At 32.9% G+C, this 16,192-nt stretch overlaps 1 protein-coding gene across 12 annotated transcripts in view; it reads right to left on the reverse strand.

Moving 5' to 3' along the window:
- Positions 1-16,192, reverse strand: part of SSBP2 (single-stranded DNA binding protein 2) — a 240,897-nt gene that overhangs the window by 32,915 nt on the left and 191,790 nt on the right. For 8 of the 12 annotated variants that reach the window (XM_006775496.2, XM_006775491.2, XM_015571601.1 and 5 more), the window contains 4 exons: positions 12,750-12,816; positions 12,385-12,455; positions 6,360-6,451; positions 1,212-1,260 (listed from right to left, as the gene is read on the reverse strand). In XM_006775496.2, the coding sequence (XP_006775559.1) occupies positions 1,212-1,260; positions 6,360-6,451; positions 12,385-12,455; positions 12,750-12,816 (279 nt within the window). The remainder of the gene's footprint in view (positions 1-1,211; positions 1,261-6,359; positions 6,452-12,384; positions 12,456-12,749; positions 12,817-16,192) is intronic. The other 4 variants (XM_006775499.2, XM_006775495.2, XM_006775498.2 and 1 more) reach the window with 1 other exon arrangement.

The raw sequence follows: 16,192 nt of genomic DNA on the forward strand, positions 1-16,192 counted from the left end.
GGTGAAGGAAGGAAGGAATGAAGAAAGTAAGGGAGAAAGAAAGAAAGAAAGAAAGAAAGAAAGGAAGAAAGAAAGGAAAAAAGTGAAAGTATATAGTTTATTAGAGAAATGATTATTTTATTTTCATTTTTTGTTAATTCTCACCCAAGGATATTTTTCCATTGGTTTTTAGAGAGGCTGGTAATATGTTATTTTTTCCTCTCTAAAAATATGGCAATTACTTGAGAAGAAAGTGGTTTTTGCTTTAGAATAGCAATGGATTTAGGATGATTCTTCCTACCCAACACACACCTCACTTCAAATTTTCTTGAAGTTTAAATTAACCTTATTCATTGACCAGTTTCACGTTGATTTGGCAGTAAGGCTGCCACTGTTAGCCAATGAAGGCATCTCAGTGTATATTAGAAAAGGCATCCCCTCTGGGCAGATGTTCATAGACTTCACAAGCTGTATTTCAGTCTTTTGCTAATACTCCCTTGGTTCAGGCACCTCTGTGAAGTGCACACACAACACATACATACACAGCAGACCTTGCTCACATAATGAACACAAGATTTCAAAGTCAAGAAGGAGAAATATCTGCAGGATCATTAAATAAAAATCATATTAATTTTAAGATTGTAAATTTACTTTTCAACCTGTGCATACTTTATGAGACCTTATTGAGAGAAAAATATTTGTGCAAACCACTGCCACAAAACATGTAAGGAAAATCCCAGATAGATGTGTAAGGATGGCAATTTAGCCCAAAGGCCCAAGGCAAATGCACATTTACTTCCTGGGACAGCAAAGGAGCAAACCTAGGTGTAACTAGTACAGAAAATATAATCATAAAAACCCTGACTGAGATTGATCTAATCTGACAATTTAGTGATTATACAGTTACTTTAGAAGATCAAATCATTTTATAATAAACCATTTTACATAAATCACATCATTTTATAGGTTACTTAAATGGTATACTTAAGCCACACTGTCTGTCCTTATTTTTGAAGGTCTGTTAATCTACACAGAATTCTTGTTTACATTAGACCTTAAGTGAAAAAATTACAATTATGAATATTTAAAAGAATATACACAAAATATATAGTTTTGAATGATTACCTTTTAAAAAGATTAAATGTAACCAACTACAGGGCTTTCAAAAGCAACAGACTTTTGTTGTTAAATACTAAAAAGTGCAAAGAAAATTTAAAAATATATATACTCACTGAATTGGCATTTGTTGGGTTTGGCCAAGGTCTGCCACCACCTGGACCCCTACAAGACAATACGATAAATAAAATTTTTTAACTTATGCTTTGAATGTTTCACAGTACCATAAAATATTTACATTTACAATACAGTCACCAAGAAGTTCTAGTTCGACAATGAAACTGCTCTCTTTATACTTATTTTCACAGCTTTTTCTTTTTTTTTTCTAGTGTGTAAGATAAGAACATTTTTTACTTTTCCTGAGAACAACAAAAGCTATAGGGATTGTAAATTATGAAACAATTTTATCATTTCACAACACAATTTTCTTTCCAAATCAAACTATTTTTAATAAGCCCAGTTTCACTTTAATATTAAGTGCAGTTATTGTAATAACTACTAAAAGTCGTGATCACCTATATCAGTAAATACATACATATGCTTAAATCATTAAAAAACACACTATTGAAGTAAAAAATATTAATTATGAAATAGGTACTATAAAATATAATCTTGTAACATCGATATAACTACCCCCTGTATCTCATTAAAAATAAAAATAAAAATAAAATTATTTGTAAAATATCTAATACATAAAAGTGATTGCTCTTTTTAAGCTACAAACAAATAAGTGTACACAAAAGTGTCTAAATTTGCCCTCTTTTAAAAAAATCACAGATTATCACATATTACATTATACATTTATATATCAACCTATCTTTCAGTGATAATGACAATTTAGTTACTATTAAACAAGAGAACCATTTCTTGTTGTAATAATTGTAGTGGAACACAGTGGCCAGAGTAAATCTTGGGAAAAATAGGAGGTAACCCATACCAACGTATGTCAATATATTACTTAATTTTAGGTTGAAGGAGAATGATTTATATTCTATAGCCTAAAAGAACATCAAATTTTAAAAACAAAATTAATGCCTAATTAAGTCAGAAAAGTTCCTTGTCTTCATGCTTTGGTATTAAGTATACCTGAACAAATACTGCCTGAAAGAAAGTAGACTACTGACAGTCAGTCCTCTGTAATTAGGGTCACTGAAAATTCTCCTTTCCCTCTAATGGCAGTGAGAATTTTTAACTAAGAAAAAGTCCCCTTATTCTTATTCTGTGGTTTGTAAATTCTACCTTAATTACTTTTCATATGGTTTGTTTGATGTTAAATAAAATACAATAAAGAAATTGAGAAATATTTATCTGAAAACAACATAAAATATACTATATCCACATAATTGCAAAAAAAATTGTATACAATTATGTTGTATATTATGTTTAAATAACTGTATGAGTAATGTATATTTAAAGGAAAATATTTTATTTGTTATTTTACAATTTGTTTAATGTTAAATTAACATGCGTAATTAAATGTTAAACATTTACTTAATTGAATAAAAAAAACAATTAACCAGTTAACTGCCACGATATTTTGAATTTAATTAAAAAAGGTCTGCCGTTTGCATCTATAGACACTTAAGGCGTACAAATGGTTAAATAACATTAAATTAGATGTTAAATATTAAATTTATTATAAGTAACAAAATACTTTTCATACATTTCAATCACTTGACAAATACCAATCTAATCTCAGCACACTATGTATTTCATATTAAATTACATTTTAATATAACTGGTTAAGTATTCATATGGATAAACTGAAGTTCCCCAACTTTACCATTGCATTTGAAAAACATTTTGTTTCATAAAAGCACTAAATAAAGTGGGGGTTACAGTAGTGAGTAGTGCTATTAGGACAACTACTAAGCTCAGTAATTCCCAGTACTTTTGAGGGCCATCAGTATCATCAAGAAAATAATCTACAATCTATAACATAGGCATTATTTCAAATAAAAATTTCATTTCAAAATAAAGAGAAAAAATGGAATTTAAAAAGTCTGTATGTCTTAGTAAGGGTATGTGGATATGATAAAATCAAAGCAACCATGATCACCATGTAGAAAAATCCTCTTTTGTTTTGTAATTCACAGTCATTTTATTACCAGATAACAATTACATACACTTTATGATTCTGTAAGATATGAATAGAACAAGAAGGCCTAGACTAGAGTCTTTGAAATACCACATCCTTTGTTTCTATAAATACCAAGGTGTACAACATTGCATCAGAACTTTAATGCTGAATCCTAAATTCTTTGGGAATTTGTAAAAATGTAGTTAATTAAAATATATAGTTTTCTTTAACAACAATCTATAATTTATTTGAACATGTTTATATTGGTTTATAAATTCTACCTTAAGTTACTGAAATTGACATTAAGTTTTTACTTTTACAGATATAACTAGTTATAGAAACAATGAAAGTATATATTATTTAATTTTTAAATGATACTACAGATAATTCATCCTGAGTTTAGAGCATGAAATGTAAAAATTATATCAGAATAATCGAATTTTTGGAGGTGACCAACTTTTTTAACAACAAAATTATTAAAATTCTGTTTCAAATGGTGTTTTCTTCAATAAAGAGATAAAGTGGCTAGTTAAAATACAGTATTTAATTACTTTAGTGACCAGGATTTGGTATTTTTCATTGTCATTAAACTTTCATGGCAAACAAAAAAAGTGATAAGCTAAAGAAAACTCATCCAGATAATGATTCTCTGGCAGGTCCCTCCTGACCCAACATTCAAGTATCTTAGACTATTAAAAATGTAGCTTAAGCTAACACTGTTATAATGCCATTTCCTTTAATTTTTAAGATACCCAACATGTAAAAAAGTAAAATGAAGAAATAACAGAAATACTTATTTGTCAAAACACTTATTTATCAAAACAGTAAGATTTATTTTTTTTAAAAGATAATAAGTTATGAAGTAAATTTCAATAAAGTTTACCCTATTGAGTACAATGGAGATAATGTTTTTTTAAATGTCTCTTTAAATTCACTTTTAATCTCTCTTTAAATTCACTTTGTTGGGGCCAATATCAATACAAAAATTAATCTCTCTGGTTTGATCTTCCATACATGAGAACTTTCCCTGTTAGAGGGACATATATACAAGTGTAAACACATACATATTTACATTTCATCATCCTTGAAGGAATACCAGTTTACAGAAAATTGAAAATGATGTAGGACCCTGAATAAAAGTCAATAGTAACAAATGATGGAAATCTAAGTCTGTAAGGCTTAAAGGTTCTTTAAACATCAGAAATTATATAAGTAGTAACATATTATATAATAAAAATATTTTAAAGTATCTGGGTATATTTAAATGAGAAACCCAAATTCAAAGAAACAAAAATAATTATATTAAAACTAGAGACCCAGTGTATGACATTCGTGAACTGGTGGGTGGGGTGTTTCCTTCAGCCTGACCTGAATCCTCTCGCAGTCTGGGACCCCTTGGGGAATGTCCACCTAAGCCAGCAGGTGGACATCCCCCAAGGGGTCCTTAGCGCTGCCTTGGAGGTGGGAGAGGCTCCCACCTCCTCCACTGTGTTTGCCAGCCATGAGCCCGGCTTCTGGCTGAGTGGCACTCCCCCTGTGGGAGCACACTGACCACCAGGAGGCAGCTCCTGTGTTAAGCATCTGCCCCCTGGTGGTCAGTGCGCATCATAGCAACTGGTCGTTCTGCCATTTGGTCGATTTACATATTAGGTTTTTATTGTATAGGATTTTCATCCATATTTTTAGTCTTCATACTCTAGGGAATTAAATGTACCTTCATATCTAAGTATGTGTAATAAGGGAACTAGACAATTTAACAGCTATTTGGGTCTCATAATTATGTTTGTATTTAATTATAACAAAGGGTCATAAAATATTATATGCATTCTTAATATTTAATGATAATTATAGATTGATTATGGTATTTAAAATGTATACTCCTCACATGTATATATAGTATTCAAAATTATATTCCTTAAAAGCTATTGAATTTTAAAGTTAGAACCTTAGGTAGTAAATTTTATATACATACCTAAATCTTCAGCTTTGATATGAGCACAAAATATCACTCACTCCTTGCAGCAACCATTAATAAAGGCTAGGCCTTTGAGGGACTTAAGAAAAGTTAGACTTCATGTCTATCCATTTTTACTTTAAAAGTGAAAAGATGTGATAGGAAAATTTGACCTACTTTTCCTCTTTGTTCTGTTAGTTTTCAGTCTGGCTGATACCCACCTATTAACCTATTTTCTATTTTAGGCAAAAATGCTTTACATGAAAATCCCTATGTGTATCTCACAGTATATCTTCAATGCCATTAAATGATGGCAGAGTTGTTTAATTTGATATGTAAGTGGCCAAAACATGGATGATGGAAACAGATTAGAGGAGACTACCCACAACCCTATATTAAACATCTTCATAATTTCTGTAAGCTTTCTTTAAGCCATATCATGGAATTGATCCTCTAGTCAACTAATCAAAGTCACTAACAACCACCTTGAAGGAATCCTAATTTACAGGAATCCTAATTTACAGGATTTCCCTAAACAAGGGCAACTTGGATAATTAAAAATTCCTTAACAAATTGCATGATATTGGCTAATAGAAACAACCCACTGTCTTTGGGCTTAAAAGGCCTTTTTATAAAAACGAACCAACAAACAAAAAAACCAAACTGTTTACTCCTTATCTAAGTGCACCTTGATTTTTCAAAAGGAAATTCACTATATACTATGGAAGTTCTTTAATATAGAAGATATTACCAGAGAGAATTCTTTCTGTGTTGAGAGTGGGCCCAACAAAGCAAAAGGCACATATAGAAGAGCTGGGAATGCCACTCTTAGGAATCACTAGGTACCTATTACAATGAAGTTACCAATATTCAATTGTTCACTTCTGTAGAGTTAAGAAAAGTATGATCTCTTCATACTTTTGTGTAGATGATATGGAGACTACGTATTTATTTATTTAAAAACTTCATTTCTATGATAATTAAATAAAATATAAAAGAAAAAAGAAACAGGCTAAAAGTTGGCATTTATGGCATCTGAAAATGGAAAAGAAATGAAAGGTACAAGGGAAGGAAGAAAACCATAGAGAATATGTTCTGAAAAATGAAGCAAACACTATAGTTTATGCTTACTCCACTTTTACACCCCCCAGAACTGAAGAGCTCAAACTGTCTTACAAATCAGTGTGGCTTTTGAAGACGGAAAATAGGATAATACAGCATTTTGCTTACATGTTCATTCCGGGCATTCCAGGGCCACCTAAAGCATTCAGTGGGGGTCTCATTGCACCTCCATAGTTCTGTAATGATAACCAAGGGTCAGACTACCACAAAACAAAAAAACAAAACCAAAGAGGGGGGGGGAAAGAAAGGAGAGCAGGTTAATGATTTCCCTAAACAACTCCTGACTGGATAAGGCCTGTGCAATTCATTCTCTGAAGGGTCCACTCTTGTACTTTTGCTTCTATTTTAACAATTACTTTGGTTTGTGTCTTTTAAAAATTATGTAAATATGTAAGGTCATTGTAGCATGTTAAATGATTAAGGTATAGTTGCAATGATATTTAACATATCTTTATTAATTTGCATATCTGTACAACAGTGAACTTTAAAACATTTCACAAATTTCAAAAGGTTTTTAAAGAAAATACTTAGTCAACATGTTTGAAATTGTCAGACCCAGAACATTTACATAAAGTCTGGAAAAAAATACCTCCAGGTGAACTCAACAAAAGAAAGTTGAATGCAAACTTCTGTTCACAAAATAATATATCCAACACAGAAATGCACTAATACCAATGTACAAAAATATATGAAAACTAAGATAAACTCCGAATATGTAAGCATAAATTATGATTCAATAGGTTTCTATCATTCAAATGATAAAAATATTTTAATGTTTTAACATGCATATTATATTAGCTTACTTTAATTTCCATAAGAGCCAAATGATTGAAGTTAACATTAAGAATAATCATTCTTATTATTTCAATTAATGTACATTTATAAGCAATTTTATCTGCTCCTATTAATTCAATAACTATTTCTACTAGGAATCCCAAATATTTTCTATTTTGTCATGATAGATCTCAGAAGTGCCTCGGTAACTCATGTTGAACTTCACATGAATGTTTCCATTGGTTACCACTTCATGCTCAGCACGTCGGACAGTACACTGAATATTCTCTCTCATGACTGCCCTTTACATTACTTTCCTCAGTCTGTGGAATGACCTCCACACAACAGTCCGGGCTAAGAATCTCCACGAGCTTTGATATCTCTTCATTTTCTTTCAATTCCTGTATCGCGTGAGTTACCACAATCTATTGATTCTACCTGTGAAATAGCTCTTGAAGTGGGGCTCTCCTTGTGACACTAATATTTGTCATTTACTGAGACTACTTTACTGTCTTAATTGGTCTCTCTGACTCAGCCTCTCCCTCTCCCAATCTATTCTCCATACTGCCCTCTAAAACTCTGGTCCTAAAACTTAGTTTTCTACAAGTCATTTAAAAGCCATGATGACCGCACTGCCTATCAAATATAGACTCAACTCCTCAGCATGGCTCTGTGGGGTTATTCACATATTTGCTGCCCTCATTTCCTACAATTCTTACCTTCTTCCCCTCATCCCAGCTACATCCTGCAGCCTACTGAGTATCTTGTGATTCAGAAACAAGCAATACAAATTTATTCATGTCAACTCATGTGCTGTGGCCTTCTGTGTAGTAGGTGCTAAGGTGACAAAGAAATAGTCAATGAAGAAAGTTTGTTAACTCCAGAGAGTAAGCCACAGTTTATAAGTAATTTATTTACTTACATGCTATTCTCATTGTTTATTTCTTTTACTTTCAGGAAATCGTACTTAAACATCCTGATTTTGTGGGCTACGTGACAGTAGAATGGTTTCTATCCACACTTTGAGTCAGGGGTTAAAAGGATAGCTATTTCCTTAACCTCTGGATCAAGCATGGTGGAGGCAGCAATAGTATTAGCAAGGAGAAGAATGTCACTGGGAAAAAATCTGAACGGTAAAGTATAATAGCAATGCTACACAAGGAAAGTTTTCCCTTAGTTTTGGTCTTAGAAGATCCTTGTGTTTTTTTTGTTTTGTTTTTTAAATATATTTTATTGACTTTTTACAGAGAGGAAGGGAGAGGGATAGAGAGTTAGAAACATCGATGAGAGAGAAACATCGATCAGCTGCCTCCTGCACACCCTCTACTGCAGATGTGCCCGCAACCAAGGTACATGCCCTTGACCGGAATCGAACCTGGGACATTTCAGTTTGCAGGCTGATGCTCTATCCACTGAGCCAAACAGGTTAGGGCGAAGACCTGTGTTTTATAGTATCAAGGAAAACATCAGTCTTCCTCATAGCTCTGGACACAGAAAGACACCCCCTGCCCCATTTCCTCTGATCCTCTTTCTACATGTGTGATCTTGGGCCAGTGATCCTCCCAATGATCCGTTACACCTTAATTTCCTTATCTATATAGAGTGATAATATCTTTTCCCTTGTATGCTTGTGGGAGGATAAAATGAGATCATATAAACACCTATGATAGTTCTTGGTATATTAAAAGCATGATACCTGGTGCTCCAAAATTATAGCTGCTATTTTTTGTCACCATTAATAAGGGACCAACTTTAAATGAGTTCTCATCAGCTTCCCTTGAGCTCTCAAGCCTACCCGAAGTACTTAACTTCTTTATGTAATGACTCCCTGATAGAGTATGCATATTTCCTTTCTACATTGTTTTTCTGCTGCATAATAGTTTTTCTTTATGTTTCTGCTCCTCCTGCTAAACAGCGAGCACCTTTTACTCCTCTTTGTATACCCAGTGCTCAAGTGTCACAGGAAGAAAGAAATTATTCAACATATAATTTGATAGATTTATAAAATATTTACATTTTGTGATTAATTTGAAGCAAAAAGAAAACAGGAATATAAGAAAGAATAACAACTAGCTTTCCAAGTGGTATCAACAAAGGCAGAATAGAAAGAGCTAATTTAGAATCGCTGAATTTTAAAGTTGATGGCAGCTATACAATTCCATCTGGTTAATCTCACTCCCAATGCAATGTTCCTGACAAAATGGCTCTTCAGACTCTGCTTGGAAAGTTTACAGAGTTTTTCCATGATTGGGCAGTTTAATTTCTAGAAATTTCTCCCTTATCCTGAACTAAATTCTACCTCCCATCTTATATTTGAAAATACAGAAATCCGTTTACTCTCTCTTTACATGACAGCCCATCACGTATTTCCATCTCACCGTTTTTCCACCTCAAATATCTGAGTTGGAAATCATAGTATGTTTTCATTTGTATGTAAATCAGTTAGCCTTTAGATTTCTAGAAGAACTAGAAATAGTTGGGTATTCTTGATGAATTTTTCTGTTAATTACATGGCACCTGCTGAGTATAAGAACACAGACAAGCTAAGTATTTCTTAGCACAAAAGCAAGTAAAAAATGACTTCAAATTTTGGTATTAGGAAAGTGATTTTTCTTGATTAAATAGATAATTTTGCTTTTCTATTTAAAAGGTAGTGATATCATTTTAAAAAATCATGTGTTACCACTGAACTTTTAATTTAAAATAAATTAATAGGTGGGAAAAATATGCCAGGATTTAGAGCAAACTTTTATTTCTCCATCCATGCAGTAAATATTAATCACATGTTTACTATTGTCCTAGGGGTATACTTTACCTAAATCAGCAGTGTATAAGAATCACTAAACAATATATAATTCTTTGTTCTAGTAATTAAATTGTTCCAATAGGTAACTATTATCCCTCTTCACCACACTGATCTAAAGCTCAAAAAATAATGGCAATAGTACCTATAATAAGAATAAGATGTATATTTTGTTTGTGCATAAAGCCAGAAACAACATTATGCTTCTATAATTCAACTACAAAAAAAGCAGGTGCATTCCACTCTTAGGTGGCATCTGTATGATTAAATGTCTGTTATGAAAGTTGTTTTCCTATTTTCTTTCAAGAAACACAACTAACCTATACTACACATTTCACAGTTTATAATGCCTATGTTTTATATAGCAGGTGTTATGAGTAAATACCTCACAAGAATTCCCCATTCCAAATGATTTTTACCTCGCTTTTTATCTATTATTCATTCATATGATTCCTGTTTTCATTTAAGTAAATGAAAATTTACTTTTTTTACAAAATGAGTGTAGGTATTTCTGGCTTCTTAGGTAAACTCACACAAAACACTTCATTTCCCTCAAATTATATAGAATTAGATAGCAAGGATACCAATCCAAATGGAAGAAATAAATTACTTTCTTTGGGTTTCAATATGCAAAGAAAGATTCACACTTATATGATAAACTTATTAAAACTCATTAATAAGAGATTACTAACCATAAATATGCTATCTTACATTGAATTTTTTACTTGTAACAAAACATACAGTTATTTTTATTTTTTTAAAATATATTTTATTGATTTTTTACAGAGAGGAAGGGAGAGAGATAGAGTTAGAAACATCGATGAGAGAGAAACATCGATCAGCTGCCTCCTGCACATCTCCTACTGGGGATGTGCCCGCAACCCAGGTACATGCCCTTGACCGGAATCGAACCTGGGGCCTTTCAGTCCGCAGGCCGACGCTCTATCCACTGAGCCAAACTGGTTTCGGCCATACAGTTATTTTTAAACCAAAACATAGACTGGTATGCTTTTTATTTCAAACACTGCAAAATAGACTCTTAAGTCAGACTCTAGTTTTCAAACTATTAAAAATATTGGTCTAGGAATGGCAAAAGTTTAAAGAGCAGCTATCTGAAAAGTGAACTGAATTAAGTCTGATTAAATTATAGGCATGCAGTTTTGATGTGTCTTTAAAATATATCTTTTATGGAAATCTTTTGGAAAAAAAGCCTTTACATTCTGTGTAGCCAAATTGGTTGGTTTAGTTCATTAAATACTTAGTTTATTAAAAACTTCTGTATATTCAATCAATGAAATATCCTATAGATTTTATGAATTCTAATTACTATTATTAGCTTAATGATCGTTGGTCACAAATTATTATTGCTAACATGAGTAGGAACAGGGAAAATAATTTAAATATTGAAATCAGATTTTTATAAGATCTTAAGAAAGCACATAAAGACTGAGCCTAAATGAAATTTTTTCTGACTGAATATCTAACATATATATAATTTAATGAAAGAAATTATTCTTTCCTGAGTATATCACTATCTCACATAGTATTTTTCCCCATGTAATACGGTATTTCTGAAAAATTAGGTTATATGAACTTCATGTTTCAATATAGTTCAATCATTTATTACTGTATGTTTGTTAAAAACTCCTGGGTGTTAGATTCTAAATCTCTGACTCCTTTGGCCACACAACAAAATCTTAAGTTTTAAAAGTAGATATATGAAACAATTCTGAAAACTGTCACTAATTATGTTTTTCTTGAATAGGACAAATAAAATAAATTAATTCATTCTTTTAACCAGTGTTATGACATGCTAACCTCTGACCCATGAGCTAGAAATTTTAAATTCTGGATTTGGATTAGTTTCTTTGAAATATAACATTATAAAATTAATTTCTACTCCATGCAGTTTTCACAAGGAAGACAAAAAAATATTTCAGCCAAAATAAATAATATCCTGGAACAGCATACTTAAGAAATGTCACCAACAGCTAGGATAGATTTGACCTCAGTGTACACTTCTGGGAAATTTTGATAGAGAAATGGGCTAACATCTGATGTTTACTGATAGCGCTATGCTTGTTCAGCAAGACAAATTTCCAATGGTTATGTCTAAATGATTCTCTATTATTTCCATGTTCTATAAAGAAATATGGTAGTATAAAATAGTCAATGACATCCTCCCAAAGACAGAGAAATATTTTATATTGTTTATTTTAATATTTTTAACCACTTAATTTATATGGCTATCTTTTATAACAATTTTCTATAAATTTTAATATATTTCCTCAATATAACTAACAAAGGGCAATAGTTATCTTTTCAGAATAATTACTATTATGTATTTTCTTAAATGTACTGAATGCATATGTGACAGCACCTGTAAATATGGTTTGCTGCTACATCAATTTAGATGTTACAGATATTATATTCTCAAGAGCCTAACAACTGTATTATATCAAGCCTTTAAGGCATACAACAAAAGCCAGGAAATAACATAGTTTGTTTACATAAAATAAAGGCAAAATCCTCAGCGTTTACTTTCTGATTATTTACCTGTGGTCCTAAGGGCACCATTCCTCTTGGAGGAGTCATTCTCTGCATTGGCCCACCCATATTTGGATGTCCTAAAATAAAAGTAGGAAGGCATTAGCTAGGAAATGAGCATGGGTGCCAAACCAGAGGCTAGGAGTCTCCTCTCTGGGTGGTGCTTAATTATTCTGTTTCTTATGTTATCACTGCCTTCATCATTATGCATAATTAAGACTTAGCTAAAAATATAAATCACTTGGCCATGCCATCTGCAAAAATGCAACTGGTATAATTATGGAAGATTTATTCAAATGAAAAATTCCTTAAAAGAATAAAAGATTTCCTTTGAGATTCTGCACATCTATTTCACTTTTACTTTAAACAGTCACCTTGTTGTCGAGTTGGGTCCATTCCACTGGGAAGTAATGGCTGACTTCCTGGGACACCTCCAAGTGCCTAGCATTTTTAGTAAAAACAAAATAAAAAGCAATATTTTAAATATTTATAAAACAAGGGCTTTAACAATTCTCTTTTAAAATTCCTGTAATTACAGAATGCATTTGATTATTTCACAAGATTTGTTATATTTCACATTCATTTATAAACTTTATAGGTCTATAAACCTAATATAAGTTCTTAGTTCTAAAATATCCTGGCAAGCAAAATAAGCATTTTGGGGGAACAAATATCCAGGCAAAAAGTTGTCCCACATTTTTGAAAAAAGTATAATGCCTTTGCTCCAAATTAATTTACTAAGGGTACTGAGATAAGTAATTTTGCTTCTTAAATATAAGCTCTGTTTCTACAGATTCTTTTACTCATTTGGGATTGCAAGAGCAGCAGGACTAAAATGCCAAGGGGCTAATGAATATTTTTTTGGAGTCACATTTTCCCTAAGAAACTATTAATAAAAATAATATTCCAATTAAGTTCACGCAATTTGGCTGCATCGAAAAGGACAACTAGAACGGAAAAAGATGGAGATTAACAGACAGAGCTTATTTATGCAGGTGCAAAGCAGGATACATACTGAACTGCAAGTTTCCATAGTTGTCTGAGCAGCTGTTAGAGCTGAACAAAGCTGTAAGCGATTTAAACCCATTGATCTTATGAAGTATATACGTATACATATACATATATATATACATAATCTTGACAATTGGCAAGATTTTACAAAGATTCATTCATTTAACTTTAAGCAGGATAAATCTTATCCAATTACTTATAGTTTCAAGTTATTTCAAAAGAATTTAATATTAAAGAATTTATATATGTAGATCAGAACTCTTAACAATCACTTAGGATACAGTAGAGAGCTGTCATTTCTCAAGCCATTTTATAATTACTTGAATTTTTTTTGCTTACAAGCACACTCAATATATATTTATTGAAATCCTGCTTAGCCTTTCCAGCCTAATTTCTCGCCATTGCCACACTGACATTCTAATTTCTAGCCATACCAAATTTCTTTCCATTTTTTTCAATTCATACATTCAATCAACAATAATGTCTAATTGTCAATCATAAAAAATAAAATAAGAACTAAAACTAGACTCTCTCCTCTCAAGGTGCTCACAGACCCTAACGTGCCTATTGCTGACATATTTTCGATCGTAGATTCGGGATCACTTCCTAACAAAATTCTTTCCTACAAACACAGTCTGGGGTAAGTTTTCCTTCTATTTGCTTTAAAATATGTGTAATTGTTTTTAAAGTTCAAACTTACAGAAAAATTGCACAATTGGTATAAAGATTTCCACATACCCTGACACCAATTGCTCAATTGCTGACATTTCACCACATTTGCCCCCTCGCCCTTTCTCCTTCTTTCTCTATGCTTTTATCCTAAGTCTTTTCAGAACCAAGTGGGAGCAAGTCACAAATATTGTCTCCATCACACCAAAGTACTGCAGAATGTAATTTCTAAACATGGATATTCTCCTATATCACCACAGCACAACTTCTCAAGATGGGAAATCCACAGATACATTACTACGGCCCAAGCCACAGACCTCATGCAAATTTTGCCATTTGTCTAAAAAAATGTTTCTTTTTTCTTTCTGGGACCAGGACCTCAATGAACACATGTTGCATTTAGTTGTCATATTTCTTCATGCGCTTCTAAGCAGTAGTAATTTCTTAGCCTTTCCCTATCATGTCCTCACCAGTTTTAAAGAGGATGAATATTAAAATTCTACAGGAGGATCTGATGTCTCTTCATGGCCTCCTAGACCAAGGTCATGCTGTTTTTACCAGGGGCATCACAGAAATGGGGTGATGCTCTTCTTAGTGATTACTTTAGAGAGCACATGATGTTGACTGATCCCACTAATAGTGATACTGACTTTTAAAAAGTATATATTTTAATTGATTTCAGAGAGGGAGAGGGAGAGACAGAAACATCAATGATGAGAGAAAATCACTGATCGGCTGCCTCCTGCATGACCCCACTGGGCATCAAGCCTGCATCGGGGGCTTATGCCCTGACCTGGAAATAAACCATGATCTCCTGGCTCATAGGTCGACGCTCAACCACTGACCCATACTGTTGACTTTTATCACTGATTGTGTTGGTCTCTGCCATGATTCTACACTATAAGATCATCATGTTTCCTCTTTGTAACTGATTACTTTTAGTATTAGAGCTATTCCAAGATTGTCAATATTCTACTCCTCATTAATCATTTATCAATGCACCAGCTTAGCATCCACTGACAACTCCTAAGCACTATGATAGTTGCCAAATACATTCTTTCTAGGCTTATAAATTGGTATCCCAACTGTAAGGAAGAGCTTTCCTTTTCTTATTTATTTATTTAGTATAGATTTATTGATTCCTTATATATTCAATGTGTTCTAATCGAGTCATCACTTTAATATTCATAAATGCTCATCATATTTTCAGTATTTCCTTACTGGCAAAAGATGTTCCAGGTTAATCTCATACTTTTTCTGGCCTAGTTCTGGAATCAATCTTTTCTCCAAAGGGCTCTGATTCCTCCCAGTGAAGAACGGTGTATAGGCATCCAGACATGGGTTCTCAAGGGTGCATTATTAGTTGGGTGCACTGCTTTTAGGTCCCCTCAGTAGACTCTAAGCTTAAAAATCTACATATGTATGTGCATATGCACACATATCTACATCTATGACTAATATCCCTCCTCTTTGTATGGTGTATATACATACCAAAAATTCATACTAACACTGATTCAACACCTCCAATTCTAATCCAAAACCTTAGATCCTTAGATTTTTAGCCTTTTTCCTTTCTATGTTTCTATTTTCTTTCTTTTTTAAATATATTTTTTATTGATTAAGATATGTCCTTATCCCCACGTTATCCCCTACCCCCACCACTCATGCCCTCAGGCCTCCCTTCTCCCCAATCCCCCCGTTGTCCATGTCCATCGGTTAGGCCTATATGCTTGCATATAGGTCCTTTGGTTGATCTCTCCCCCTTACCCCAACCCTCCCCTACCTTCCCTCCAAGGCCCGAGAGTCCAATCAATGCCTCTCCGTCTCTGGACAGTCCTTGTTCTTCAGTTTATGTTGTTCATTATATTCCACAAATGAGTGGATCATGTGATATTTATCTTTCTCTGACTGGCTTATTTCGGTTAGCATAATGCTCTCCAGGTCCATCCATGCTGTTGCAACTGGTAGGAGTTCCTTTCTTTTTATAGCAGCATAGTATTCCATTGTATAGATGTACCACAGTTTTTTAATCCACTCATCTGCTGATGGGCACTTACACTGTTCCCAAATCTTAGCTATGGTGAATTGTGCTGCTATGAACATAGGGGTGCATAAATCCTTTCTGACTGGTGTTTCT

Source organism: Myotis davidii, unplaced genomic scaffold (assembly GCF_000327345.1).
Source record: "Myotis davidii unplaced genomic scaffold, ASM32734v1 scaffold44, whole genome shotgun sequence".
Taxonomy (NCBI): Eukaryota; Metazoa; Chordata; class Mammalia; order Chiroptera; family Vespertilionidae; genus Myotis; species Myotis davidii.